At 46.7% G+C, this 15313-nt stretch overlaps 1 protein-coding gene across 4 annotated transcripts in view; it reads left to right on the top strand.

Annotated features, from left to right (window-relative positions):
* The first annotated feature begins 517 nt into the window (after nt 1-517).
* Nucleotides 518-15313, top strand: part of RGS5 (regulator of G protein signaling 5) — a 75189-nt gene continuing 60393 nt past the window's right edge. For 2 of the 4 annotated variants that reach the window (XM_084636551.1, XM_084636552.1), the window contains exon 1: nt 518-697. In XM_084636551.1, the coding sequence (XP_084492677.1) occupies nt 654-697 (44 nt within the window). In that variant the 5' untranslated portion in view covers nt 518-653. The remainder of the gene's footprint in view (nt 698-15313) is intronic. The other 2 variants (XM_084636554.1, XM_084636553.1) reach the window with 2 other exon arrangements.

Below are 15313 nucleotides of genomic sequence, written 5' to 3' on the forward strand. Positions count from 1 at the left end.
AGTTGTCGCCGCTCCCATTAGGGTGAACTGGCTCCAGCATTCCCAGGCCAGGCAGTGGGGTGACAGAGTCGGCATGAAAGAAGCCTATCTTCCCTCTCCCAGTGGTCCTGCTGCACAGTGGTGGGTACATGGGGAGGGGCTGTGTGGGGAGTTTGCACTGTGTTGCCAACAAGTAACTCTGAGGGGAATGAACCCTGAACTGCTGTCTGTGGGGATTAGCCTTTCTCTGAAAACTTTCACCAACAGGAACCTAGAGGATAGCGCTAAGAGTTGTCAGGGAGAGTGCTTTCACAGCAGGAGCCTGACATCCCTGCGAAATCTTAAGGGCACACAAACCATCTTCCAGCCTTCAGGTCTGGTTATCTGATCTCATGCCAGTGAAATAAACTGGTCATCATGCGCTGGTTTGGGGAACATAAAATGAACACCAAAGCCCGTCGGCTTCACATTCCCTAAAGTCTGCTGAGCCCTGTCTGCTCCGCAGCTGGGATTACTCTGTGGGGTGTGATTGGAGAGTCTGGCTCAGCTCCAGGGCAGAGAGAGCCTCTATATATGCCCGGAGAGGGGAAAGCTGTATCAGAGAGAGCTGGAGCCGCCTCGTCCTGCCTTCTCCCACGGTGTGCTCAAAGCTGAGGAAATAACTGCTCGACAAAATGTGCAAAGGATTAGCTGCCTTGCCACACACATGTCTGGAGAGGTGAGAACAATGGGTGTTCGTGCAGAAAACAAGATGCTTGTTGATTTACAGGCAAGATTGCTTCAACTTCTTAAATTAGATGGGGCATTTAAACATACAAACGCTTAGCCCTGTGTTGTGTTGGAGGGCAAGGCGTGAGGCAAGGTCCTGCATGCTGCCCTGCCCCTCACAAAGGACAGTTACAGCATGTAAGACAAAAGCAGGTCTCAGGATTATTCCAAAGAGCAGCGGGAGGGTGTCTTTCCCTGTATGTTGCCTCTGACTGTTATCTGCGCCGCAGGAGCCAGCTGGCAGGGCAGCTGCAGCCCGGAACCGGACCCCAGACCCCCTGGCGGCTGCCCCGGAGCCCAGCAGCTGGGCTGCCTCGGACCGGGTCGGCCGGCCCCCCAGCCCCCGGAGCTAGCGGTGCGGGGCCGGGCGGCTGCCCCGGACCGGACCCAGGGCTAGAGCTCGCCGGGCCCGCCGGCTACCCCGGAGCTCACAGGTCCTGCCGGCGCCGGCTGCCCCGGAGCTCGCGGGGAGTCTATGGGATCTGGGCTGTACTGCCAGGGGCTGGATCCTGAGCTGACTGATGCCCACACTGTGGGAGTGGGGTCAGTGAGAGACCCCACACGTAACCCTGGAGGCTTGTGCTTCAAGAAACACCATTCTGAGTGTTGTCTATCACTTAAAATGCTCTGCTGTAGCGCTGAAGTGAAGATACCACCTGCGCAGACAGGAGGACTTCTCCCATCAGTTTAGGTGCCCCACCTCCCCGAGAGGCGGGTGCTAGGCGCTTTCTACAGGGGGGCTAGGTCAGTTTAACTGCATCACTCAGAGGTGTGGATTTTCACACTCCTGAGCTATGGCGTTATACCGTCATTTCCTAGGCATGGGTATAGTCACAATTCCTTCCTGCTTCCTCCTTGTGTAGGGGACATTCACTTGTGCTGGCCAAGGCTACCAACAAATGACCCCACTCCCCATACATGTGCAAGGAGCAGACCTACCTCATTGAGCAGAAGGCAACCAAAGTTCAGCCCATTCCCTGACCCTACCCACACAGCCACTGCGGGAAGTGGGGAGTCAACAGGTGTGTGGCTGACTCTGACAGGACATGGCTGGCTAGCTTGTGCAAGCATACCAGGCTAGTGCTCACTCCTTCTTCCTCCCTTGCACAGACATCTTGTCCAGCTCGCAATCTAGCCCTGAATACAGAGCTCTGACCCTGCATCTGGAACAACCTGAGAAAGCAACAGTTACACTAGTGAACTGGCCAGTGGCAGATTCCCTGGCTAAACTCATGAATCTTTACAAAGTGTTTCTCTTCACAATCCCAACTGCAGATCTGAAGCTGGGCTTTTCAGATCGGGGAGGATTGGGTCTATTGTGTAAATAGCTGTAGACATTGAATACACTGGGGGATCTGTGTATGCCAAGTCTGCTGTTTCCCCTGTAGATTACAGATTTGTGACCCATTATACAGGATTAGGCACAAGGAGAAAAAGATATGTATTGCTTTTTGTGAAGTCAGGCTTAATGCAATGATCTCATGAGATCAGAATGTGATTTGTGGCTGTTAAGAAATAGCCTTGCTCTAAAATGTTTCAAAGTCCTCCCCTGTTTCAGGATTTCTCTCAGAATGTGCATTATCCAAATCCATAGTCCCCAGCCCCTCTGACAAGGCATAGTTCTGATGCAGCTATTTCACTCTTTTTGTTGTTGTTGTTGTTATTAATAACCACATTTCCAAGAGTTCTCATCCTATCCTACTTGGGGTACTTCACACGTGCTATGGGCCATGTTAGAATTTTCCAGGTTGCTCCCTGAGGTCAGAGAGAAAACACTTTTACAGAGAAAGAATGGGGCTGGATTTGCAGGTCCCTGGCTGGAAAATGCCTGTCTTAGCTGTGTCAGCTGGGAATTTCAGAAGCTCCTAAGGATGTCAGAGCACAAGTCACAGGGACCCCTGTACCAAGAGTCACTTTGTGTTTGGAAAATCCCACCCCCCATCGCTAGTTCTTTTAAGAACCCCCAGGGCAGAGCTGTTGCAGATGGCCAACTTGCTCCATTCCTTTCTAACATGTTTGTGATTAATTAAGAAACAACTGCTCTAATAGGTGTTCTGCATGCATACATATGAACAAAGATTTTAGGACTAATATTGGCAATATGTGATAGAAAGCCCATCTTTCTTTTCATAGGGCATTGGTCAAACCCTCTAGACTCTCTATACTTGTGTGTAATTTCCTCCCCATATTGGGGGCGAAGTTACACTGTAACTTTAAAATACCTCCGATTTGTGCAAGTGTCTACAGTTTCAGAAATTGTGCTCTCAATCTATTCCGTATGAAGAAGAGCTGACCATGGGCTCGCCATGCTCTGGGACACTCTTTAAAACTAACAGCTAAAAAATAGACTCTTCTAGGGACTCCCCACTTTACCAAATAATTTACACAAATCTGATGCAAATTTCCTGTCCATTTAGTTTTTGCTAGGAGATTTTGTATGTATGTAGCTGCAGCTTAAATCTATCCATCCCCCTTTACACAAGTGTAAATGACAACACAGGGCCAAATTCTCATATACAAACAAGTTCTTTTTTCACAACTCTGCCAGTGTCAAGGGGCCTTAAAGAGTATAAATGTAACTTAGGCCGTCTTTCTGCAGTCAGAGCAGGACATGGGGGCCTCAGTGTAAATAAGACATGGGAGTGTCAGTCAGTGGAGAATTGGGACGTTGGCCTCTGCTTGATGAGGATGTTCAAAAGACAATTGAAGGGAAAATGGTTTTACCATTTTTGAGCATGAATAGAATGTAAACAATTCTTGTGACTTCTCTTTGAGCAGTGTCACAACCAGCCCAGCGAGAGGCTAGCAGGTTACAGATGGCATAGAGACAGCACTCATTGAACAGCAGCACCCTACATCCAAAGGAAGCATCTGATTTGTCTGAGCTGTGAACCTCTGAAAACTGTGTGATGAGTATGCACAGTAGGTTATGGGGAGCATTTTCAAAGTGCCTACATGATTTAGAAGCCTAAGTCCCATTTTCAAAGGTGATTCAGGCACTTAAGGATTCCAACCCAACTGACTTTCAATGGGATGTAGAGCTTTTGAAATATTCCCTTTTATCAGTATGCTTACCAAGAATAAGCCTAAGGCAGGGGTTTGTCTACATGGGGTCCAAATTTCCTTTTAAAGTGAATTAGTCAAACTGCATTAAAATCCCTATGTGGACCCTCTCATTCAGAATCAAAGTGGCCTGAGGAGTCATTAATCCCACCTGCAGTGCCAATTTTGTTTGACTCAGACGTAGTGTTGTGACGCAGAAGGAATCTCAGGGGCTCCTGGGGACCTTATCAGTTCAAAGGGGCTTTAAGGTATGCTGGGGCTTGGAAAGGGGCTGTGTGCAATTCTGGAGCTGCTAAGGCAGTGGTTCTCAAACTTTTGTATGGGTGACCCCTTTCACATAGCAAGCCTCTGTGTGTAACCCCCCTTATAAATTAAAAACACTTTTTTTACATATTTAATACCGTTATAAATGCTGAAGGCAAAGTGGGATTTGGGGTGGAGGCTGACAGCTCGCGAACCCCCATGTAATAACCTTGTGACCCCTTGAGGGGTCCTGACCCCCAGTTTGAGAACCCCTGTGCTAAGGGGTCATGAAGTTAGGTGTAGAGGGGTGCAGGGGTTATGATTAGGTCTCTAAATGGAAAAAAAAATCCAGTCTCCAAAACTCATCCCACAGACCAAGTTCCACCCATTTGAAGCAGATGCCTATATGAGAGAGCATTTGATTTCCTTTGTGCTTAGGATGGGGCTGGAGCTCCAGGGCTCACAGTGGGTTTTGCATGTTCTTGTGGATCCTCAGGCAAGCAAAGATGTAGCTCACACAGCTGGGTGACCTTGTCATGACTCTACACTGTTGTGACATTCTATACCTTGGGGGAGCACCCTGTAACCCTCATATTCCTCATTAACATATAATTGTGATATTGCTTATAAAGCATGCCATGAGAGGTATCAAGAGAAAGGTTATGATCTGCTGAAAGCCATTGTTCCATCAAAATAGGTGTATAATAAATCATAGAATATCAGGGTTGGAAGGGACCTCAGGAGGTCATCTAGTCCAACCCCCTGCTCAAAGCGGGACCAATCCCCAATTAAATCATCCCAGCCAGGGCTTTGTCAAGCCTGACCTAAAAACTTCTAAGGAAGGAGATTCTACCACCTTCCTAGGTAACGCATTCCAGTGTTTCACCACCCTCCTAGTGAAAAAGTTTTTCCTAATATCCAACCTAAACCTCCCCCACTGCAACTTGAGACCATTACTCCTTGTCCTGTCCTCTTCTACCACTGAGAATAGTCTAGAACCATCCTCTCTGGAACCACCTCTCAGGTAGTTGAAAGCAGCTATCAAATCCCCCCTCATTCTTCTCTTCTGCAGAAGAAACAATCCCAGTTCCCTCAGCCTCTCCTCATAACTCATGTGTTCCAGTCCCCTAATCATTTTTGTTGCCCTTCGCTGGACTCTCTCCAATTTATCCACATCCTTCTTGTCGTGTGGGGCCCAAAACTGGACACAGTACTCCAGATGAGGCCTCACCAATGTCGAATAGAGGGGGACGATCACGTCCCTCGATCTGCTCGCTATGCCCCTAATTATACATCCCAAAATGCCATTGGCCTTCTTGGCAACAAGGGCACATATTTGACTCATATCCAGCTTCTCGTCCACTGTCACCCCTAGGTCCTTTTCCGCAGAACTGCTGCCTATAAAATGCATATAAAATTATAAGAATTGTGTTGTATGGTTTTCACTAAAATATGCTGTGGGTTTGGGAAGTGCCCAGATACTAGCTCTCCAGAGACAATGACAAGGGAAGGGGTAACCAACATCCAGGTGGGTGCCGAACACACATCACCAGCCATTGTCCAGCTGAGAAGTTACAGTCCTTAGATGTATGAACAGGGGAATCTCAAGGAGAAGAAAGGTTATTTTACCTCATATTTGGCACTAGTGCCATGTTGGTGCCCACAATTCAAGAAGCATGTTGATACATTGAAGACGGTTCAAAGAAGAGCTATGAGATTGATTAAAAGATTAGTGTGACATTCTGTACTTTGGGAGGAGCACCCTGTAACCCCCCATATTCCTCATCTGTATATAATTGTGATCTTACCTTACAAGGCATGCTATATATGTATCAGGGGAAAGGTTATGATCTGCTGAAAGTCATTTCTCATCCATATATGTATATCACTAATGCATCTGAAGTTATGAGACTTGGGTTTTATGGTTGTCACTAAAACATGCTGTAAATTGGGGAATCAGCCAGATATTAGCTCCCCAGAGGCAACAGAAGGAAAGTAACCAGCACCCGGGTGGGGTGTGAAACAACCCATCAACAACCATTGTCCAGCAAGGGAGCTACAACGCAATGGCTCACCTGCATGAGGCCACACCAGGGGAATTGCTCAACCTTGCCTGGGGACTCAGCAGACATGCTTGGACTTGTGTTTTTCAAGCACATGGTTTGAGGGTATAAAATCGAACACAGAGGGCCTATGCTTGGTCCTTCTCCTACCTCCACCTATGTTGCAAGCAACTAAGACTCTGAGAAGACAAGACTCCAACACAGGAGATTGGCCTAGGTTAAGGAACAAACCTGTATGTGACAGGTTGGATACCCTAGGAGGCCACCTGATGTGCTGAGATATCACTGAACTCGCCTGTTAAGCCAGTTTTGGCACCCTTTTGACCTGTCTTGCTGATTCAGGCTTTTAAGCCTGCTCCAACACACATGCAGGCAGGGCTACCCCCAACTGCAGAACAAAGCAGACACTGAGATCAATTCTGGGAAGGCTCAGCTTAAGGGACTTGCCCCAGCATCCAGGTGTGCAGACCTAAAGATATATTATGAAATCCACCTCCTCTCTCAATGTGGAGGAAGGTATGCACAGCTTCTTGCTCTACCCCCTAGTTAGAAATTACAGAAACTGGGTTTAATAATTAACAAAACAAATTTTATTAACTATAAAAGGGAGATTTTAAGCGGTAAAGTTTCTGTGGTTCAGAGTTCCAGTTATATTCATTTTCAGACTGGACCACTGTCTCAGTCTGGACTTCTCCCTTGCCTTCCCTTCAGGTGGCTTTTGCAGACTTTCTTCTTGGGCAGACAGCCATGGAGAGGAGGAGTCCCATTTGCCTTCCTCCCCACCCTTAAATATGATTTACATAAGGTGGGAATCCTTCGTTTCCCAAACTTGACCCCCCTTCCCTTCCTTTGGAAAGTTACAAGAAGTCCCAGGTAATATTTAGTATCAGGTGACAAAACCCATGTCTCTGCAGGGCTGTGGCAGCCATTTTTCGTAGGCTGTCTCCAGCATCCACAGGAAGACTAAGCTCTTTCACAGTCCATTGCTTCTGCTAATGGCGCATTAGCCCTGTTCGGCTTTTCCATTGTTGTACCTGAAGCACTGGTTGGGGGTGACATTCAAAGTAACACATTTGAAATACAGATACATAATTAATATTCCTAACATCAGATACAGAAATGATACAGACATACAAATTGGATAATCACATTCAGTAAATCATAACCTTTAAAATGATATCTCACATAATCCATCTCAAAGTATTTCTCAGTTATGTCATTCATATCATAAGCATATTTTCATAAAGAATATGGAATGAAACATCACACTGTATATTAAGGACTTCAGTATCCCGTGGGGTGAGAAAAACTGCTTAATCTAGATGTTGCCCAGTCTAATAGGGGTGAGAGTTTAGACTGCATGCTTATTTTTTATTTCTTTTGGTAACTAACTCTGACTTTTTGCCTATCATTTAATATCACTTAAAATCTGCCTTTTATAGTCAATACAAATGTTTATCTTTACCAGTGAGTTTGTATGAAGTGTGTGGCAAATCTGCTCAGGTTTTGCAAAAGCTGTTGGATATCCACTTTTCATTGATGAAGTGGTGAACCAATTAATAAATTTGCACTGCTCATCTTGAGTAGTGCAAGACGGTATATTCCTGGGGTACAGTGCTGGGAGGATTTGGCTCTGGTGCCTTTCTCTGTGTGATTCATGAGTGGATCTGGGAGCATTCATACAATCTAGCTGGGTTTGGGGTCTCCGCATGTGGTTGTGCTGAGTGATAACAGTGCCTGGAGGGGTTTGCTGCTGGTCACTAGCAAGGCATTGTGAGAGACAGCCCAGGCTGGAGAGAGCGAAGGTGGCACAGCAGTCCCACAGTCCCAGGCTGCACCCTGGGGATCCCACATAGTAGCACAGAAAGCAGCGTGAAATACATAGCTTGTTGAACTGAGCAAGATTTGCACTTCATACATTGGTGTAAAGATTTTAAGTGAGGCTTTAAGTGTGGTGGCTAAGGACAGTCAGGACGAGGCTACTGGTTTGTTATTTTCTGTTTGTTTATTTTGGGAAAGTGAAGTTGTCAAGGTTCCTTCCCCACTCTGAACTCTAGGGTACAGATGTGGGGACCTGCATGAAAACCTCCTAAGCTTACTTTTATCAGCTTAGGTTAAAATTTCCCCAAGGTACAAACTATTTTACCCTTTGCCCTTGGACTTCCACTGCCACCACCAAACTTTATCTGGGTTCCTGAGAAAACGTCTTTCCCCCCCAAATCCTCCCAACCCTTGCACCCCACTTCCTGGGGAAGGTTTGGTAAAAATCCTCACCAATTTGCATAGGTGACCACAGACCCAAACCCTTGGATCTTAGATCAATGAAAAAGCATTCAGTTTCCTTACAAGAAGGCTTTTAATAGAAGTAAAAAAAAGAATCATCTCTGTAAAATCAGGATGGTAAATACCTTACAGGGTAATTAGATTCAAAACATAGAGAATCCCTCTTGGAAAACCTTAAGTTACAAAAAAGACACACAGACAGGAATATTCATTCTATTCAGCACAGCTATTTTCTCAGCCATTTAAAGAAATCATAATCTAACACATATCTAGCTAGATTACTTACTAAGTTCTAAGACTCCATTTCTGTTCTGTCCCCAGCAAAAGCACCACACAGACAGACCCAGACCCTTTGTTTTTCTCCCTCCTCCCAGCTTTTGAAAGTATCTTGTCTCCTCATTGGTCATTTTGGTCAGGTGCCAGTGAGGTTACCTTTAGCTTCTTATTCCTTTACAAGTGAAAGGATTTTTCCTCTGGCCAGGAGGGATTTTAAAGGGTTTACCTTTCCCTTTATATTTATGAAAAAAGTAAGGACAGAAAAGCAGGAAAATGACTGAAAGCAGTAAAGCTATTGTGAAGTTGCAGCTTTTTAGGCTGCAGGTTGCAGAAATGGGCAGGAATGGTGCCCCTAGCCTCTGTTTGTCAGAAGCTGGGATTGGGTGACAGGGCATGGATCACTTGATGATAACCTGTCTGTTCATTCCCTTTGGGGCACCTGCCATTGGCCACTGTCAGAGGACAGAATACTGGGCTTGATGGACCTTTGATCTGACCCAGTATGGCCATTCTTACGTTCTTAAAAGGAGAGGGAGCACCAGGGATTATTACAACTGAAAGAACTGTAGATAAAGGAGAAGGAAAGACTGTGAAAACACCAACTGTTACCTGCTAGAGAAGCAGAACCAGAACCCACTGACCCCAGCGATTCCCATAACTCCAAAAATCCACAGTTGGGACCATTTATGTCCTGCATACGAGGCAGAAGATATTGCTGATATCTGACTACCTTTGAAAGGCTGTGTGCAGTGCATGGAACCCCTGATGCCAAGAGAGTTTCTACCCTGATTGCAAAATTAACTGGTAAAGTTTTAAGTGTATTCAGTGAAATGCCCATTGAGGATGCTTTAGACCAGTGGTGGGCAATCTGCGGCCTGTCAGGGTAATCCGGTGGTGGGCCATGAGACAGTTTGTTTACATTGACTGTCCACAGGCTGCCCGCAGCAGTAAAGTCTGTGGATGAGATGGCATCTCTAGCTGTTGCCTAGAAAAGACGAAGGCATCTATTGAAAGCAAATGGCCAAAAGAGTTATTTAAACCTGGTGGGAAGGGAGGGTACCATTTTATCCATAGGAAGAAGGAGCGGGGTTGGGAGCCCAGACATTCCCCTTTCCAAAAGCATCCTCTTACTGGTAATTCCCATCCCAAACCTCCTATCAATCCAGAGGAGCCCAAAAGGTGCTACCAGTGTAATTCCACTGATCACCTGAAAAATAAATGCCCTGTACTAGGAGGAAGCAGGCAACCAACAGCTCGCGTTAGTTCTGCTGTCCTCAACACAGAAACCTCCCAAGCAATTGAAACCTATCATACAGATTTTGTGAGATTAGCCTCTGCAGAACCAGATATGGAACACGTTAAGGTTGGCCAAATTGATGGCAGGGAATGCTTGGGGCAGAGGGATACAGGGGCTCAGATCTCTCTGGTTAAGCTGAGTGCAGTTCCAGAAGCCAGTATATTGCCTGGCCAAATGGCAGAGATTGTGGGGGTGGACAAAAGCAGATTCCTCATACCACTAGCTAAAAATCCATGTGGGAAGGTTTGGAAAGTATTTTGACTGTGGGGGTAATGAAACACCTCCTAGTTGACCAGCTTCTTGGTAACTATTTTTTCCCATGTAGCTCAGGTTAAAGTATTTGCCTGCAGCAGGGGGGAGTTTTATGCTGGGACCCCCTAGGGAAAGGGTAAGGTCTCAGGAACTGCTTGAAAGAATGGGAAAGAGTCTCCTTGATTCTTCTGCAGCAGGGGGAAGTTACAGGCTTCCAGGTGGGAGGGTGGTTCAGACCAACTCCTGCATTGCAGCTGGAGGCAACACCACCTCAGGAAGGGAGGGGGGGGGGTGTGTAATGCTTGCCCAGGAGAAAATTGTCCAGGTTGTGAGCTGCCAACAAGTTGCAGGTGAACCAGAGAAAAAACCCACTCTAGGGAACATAAGGATATGTGTCCCAGAGGGCAGCCCAGAAAAGGGTGATGTGACCTCAGAAACCACTGAGGTGGGTGAGGATCCCTGTGACTGTAACACAGGGAAGCAGTGAGCTTCCAAATATGGGAGGGGCTGAGACTAGCTCCTTTCCAGCAGGAGGCAGATTTTAAGTGGTAAGAGACAGAACAAAGGAGATTACTGAACAAATAAAATAAAACACAGGGACTAAGCTTGAAACAGGTTACAAAATGTAATTTCTCACCCTAAATGTTGAATTTATGCAGGATGCAGAGTTTCTGTAGCTCAGAGTTCCAGTTATTATTCTTAAAAACTGGACTCCTGTCTCAATCTGGACTCTCTCCCGCTTTTCCTTCAGATTAGTTCCTTTGTCCCTTCTGGTTCTTTCAGCAGTCGTCCTTCTTGGGTAGGCAGTAGAGGAGAGTTCCATTTGCCTTCACCCCTCCCCACCCTGAAATAAGATTTACATACTATCATAAATATAAAGGGAAGGGTAAACACCTTTAAAATCCCTCCTGGCTCCATGTGCAGGTGGCGGAGTCGGTGCGCCACAGTTTGGTCCTGGCGGAAGTCACGAGAGTCGGAGACCTCCTGGACTACGACCGGGGAGACTGGCTGGATCTCCTGACGCTCACTCGGCGCATGGGGCTCTCCAGACCTTGTACCCCCCTGTGCGTACTTCAGGAGGTGAAGGCCGCCTTGACGCCCGCTGCTCAGGCTTATCTCAATCGAGCCCTGTGCGAGGGTGCACACCGCCCACCCTCTACCCCAGGCCCCCCGGACCTTTCAATTGGGCCCCTACCCCATAGATCCCAACAAACCCCTCACCCTTTCACTGCAAGCCAGCTGCATGAACTGCAGCCGGTCAGCTTCCAAATCGCGCCACAGAAATATTTATACACACTCACGCTTCACACCCTTCACGCCCACACCCTGGTGTCCTGCCCCGATACAAAGTGACGGGACCTCCTGCCACCTTTGGAGGGTGAGCAAACTCGGTGGGCCAGCCTGTATTCCACCTTGGTCCCGAGGCCCGTCGGGGACATTAGTTAGCAGCTCCTTCACGGAGCTGTGAGCACGGGCGTGTTTTTGACACGGTTCACCCCCATCCCGGATACTTGCCCTTTTTGCAACGTGAGGGAAACCCTGGCACATGTATATTTAGAGTGTGCCAGACTGCAGCCCCTTTTCCGGCTCCTCACGAATATTTTATTACTCTTTTGGCTCCACTTTTCCCCTCACCTTTTTATCTACACACTCCCCATCCGTGGCCCCACAAAATCGCGAGATCTCCTGGTTAACCTCCTCCTAGCCCTAGCTAAAACAGCCATTTATAAAACCAGAGAGGGGAGGTTGGCTAATGAAGCATCCTGCGATTTTAGGGCCGTTTTCCGATCCTCAGTACATTCACGTATCCGGCCAGAGTTCCTCTGGGCGGCGTCTACCGACTCCCTTGACGCCTTCGAGGAGCGGTGGGCGCTGTCCAAGGTTCTCTGCTCGGTGACCCCGTCCGGTTCCCTCCGTCTGACCCTTTGATTGAGGGGAAGAGCGAGAGACCCCAATCCCAGCCGTTGCCGCTGTGGATACCATCATCATTGTCACCTAGGAGGGGTCCTATAACATGTGGGTGTAATCCCCCACCCCCACCCCAAACCACCCACCCCGCAGCTGTGCCCATCTTGTCGGGCACTCTCAGGAGAGGAATAATCGGTGACACTGGGCGTGGCACTAGGTAACTCGAGGGGGTGGAAGACCACGAGTGTCGAGGAAGCCCCCCCGCTCTGGGCCCAGGCTAGCCTGAACACTTCTCCCTCCTGAAGGCTGCTGTGTTATACCTTCTGTTTGCTTTTGTTTTGTTGCATAGTTTTGCTTTATCCTCTCTGGTGATTCTTTGTAAGTGTAACACAAATAAAATTCTCTTCTGCTTTAAAAAAAAAATCCCTCCTGGCCAGAGGAAAAACCCTTTCACCTGTAAAGGATTAAGAAGCTAGGATAACCTTGCTGGCACCTGACCAAAATGACCAAAGTGGAGACAAGATACTTTCAAAGCTGGAGGCGGGGAGAAAAAGGTTCTCTCTGTCTGTGTGTTGCTTTTGCCAGGACCAGAGCAGGAATGCAGGTTAGAACTCCTGTAAAGGGCTAATAAGCAATCCAGTTAGATATGCGTTAGATTCTGTTTTGTTTAAATGGCTGATAAAATAAGCTGTGCTGAATGGAATGTATATTCCTGTTTGTGTCTTTTTGTAACTTAAAATTTCACCTAGAGGGATTCTCTATGTTTTGAATCTGATTACCCTGTAAGGTATATACCATCCTGATTTTACAGAGGTGATTCTTTTACTTTTTCTTCTATTAAAATTATTCTTTTAAGAACCTGATTGCTTTTTCATTGTTCTTAAGATCCAAGGGTTTGGGTCTGTGTTCATCGATGCAAATTGGTGAGGATTTTTATCAAGTCTTCCCCAGGAAAGGGGGTGTAGAGTTTGGGAAGGATTTTGCGGGGGGTGGGGGGAAGACGTTTCCAAGCGGGCTCTTTCCTCGTTATATATTTGTTAGACGCTTGGTGATGGCAGCAATAAAGTCCAAGGGCAAAAGGTAAAATAGGTTAAAAACTTCCCCAAGGTACAAACTAAGCTGGTAAAAATAAGCTTAGGGGGTTTTCATGCAGGTCCCACATCTGTACCCTAGAGTTCAGAGTGGGGAAGGAACCTTGACACATACAGCGGGAGTCTTGTTTCCCAAACTTGCCCCCCCCCTTCTTTTAGTGGAAAGTTAAAAGAAGTCCAAGATAATGTTTAGTACCAGGTGACAAGACCACCTGACCTAGTATTGTCACAGCTACATCCCAGGATGCCTCCCAGGAAAGGGAGATTAGTATCTTCACAGTCTTGTTGTTTCTTCCTAACATCCCATCAAATTTGGTGGCCTGTTTTCTGGTGGGTGTCTTCCCAATACACATCCAGTTGTAACTGTTACATAGTCCATATTCCTAACTTTAGGTACAGAAATGATACATACAAATTCGATAAGCACATTCAGTAAATCATAACCTTTCCAATGATAACTTACATGAGTCATCTTAGTTATGACAATCATATTGTAAGCATATTTTCATAAAGAATATAGAGTGTAACATCACATGCACATCCCCATGTGGCAAGAGAAAGCCAGACAGCACTGTGTCTAAGCCCTCCCCACCATTGCCGCAATGAGGGCACCTCACAATCCTGTGAGGCAGGAACTGTCTTCCCAGACACTGAGTGACTGGCCCAAGGCTAGACAGAGGGTCTGTGGCACAGCCAGGAATTAAAACCAGGTCTCAAGCCCAAAGTGTTGGAATTATTTATGATAGGGCTCCATGAGACATTACTTAACCATAAGTTCCTTTATGAAATCTATAGGCCAAATGGTATCCATACAATTGCTTTAAATGTGTACATCCAACACAGTAACACGTCCAGAAGCATGTGATCAATACTACAGATGGACCAGACAATAGTCCGCTCTTCTTGGTTTGCCCCAGCATGACTGGGCTGTATCTGATAAAGATACTTCACATTCCCGCTCTCTTTATTCTCTTCAGCTAACGTACTGGGGGGGGGGGGGGAACAAACACACACAAAAAAACACACACACCCCAGTTTGAAGCTGTTTAGCCTTACTACTTTCCTTCCTCCATGGCCTGCCTTCCTTGTCTCCTCCCCCATCTGTGCTTACCAGATGAAAAGTGGGGAGGTTTATCCTCCCCCCCCCTTTTTTTTTATAAAGGACATTTTTCATTTTCATTGTAGCTCCTTATTTTATTGTTTATTTTTTGAACCCATTGAATCTCACCACAGGATTCCGTTCTATTAAAGGACAAAGAGCAGTGGAAAGGGTGCCCAGGCCACCCTGGAGTTGGGGTGCATTAGCAACAGTTGGGGTTCACTGGCAGAGCTGTGTGGGGTTGTGATGCAGGAAGTTTGGCGTGCACTGGCAGAGCTCTGGAGTGCAGAGACATTGGGGTATATGGCTGGGGTGCACTGGCACAGCAGTGGGGTGGGAAAAGGTTGGGGTGCACTGTCAGAGCTGAGGCTGCAGGGTGGCTGAGGTGCAGTAAGGTTGAGTTGCACTGGCAGAGCTGGAGGGTGCCATGCATCCCTCAGAGCCCCCAACATGTCTACCCTACCAACCATCTATTCCTTTCCCCATAACCCTCCGCCCCTTGCTGCAATCCCAAGTCCTTCTCCCATATAGGGTATAGTTGCATATATAAGACAAGGCCCTTAATATTGGTATGTCTGGTGGTCACCCTACTCTCAGGGTAACAGTACAAGGCAGCAGAAGGAAGCCCTTATTCAAATTACCCCAACTTTTGGGCTCTAGTGCTTCTCTGTGCCCTAATAAGACACCAAATTTCAAAGCAATGTGATTAACCATCAAGTTTTAAAAGCACTTACAAGAGTTGATCTTTAAAACATAAAATGGTGGGAATAGAAACCCGCTAGCTGTTTTTCTGTATTGGTGCAGTGTAAAAATGTATTTTTTCCTAGATACCTGTTCTCAGATTGGGTCCCCAGAAGTTGAGGGTACCCAATTGGGATAAAATGCAACAGATTATTGCTGTGGGTCAACATGGTCTCAGTTTGATCTCTAGCTCTGGGGAAACAAACAAACTTAGAATTTTTTTTTTAAATTGCTATTTTGGGGGCTTGTA

Source organism: Lepidochelys olivacea, assembly GCF_965140295.1.
Source record: "Lepidochelys olivacea isolate rLepOli2 genome assembly, chromosome: 8".
In the NCBI taxonomy this organism is placed as follows: Eukaryota; Metazoa; Chordata; order Testudines; family Cheloniidae; genus Lepidochelys; species Lepidochelys olivacea.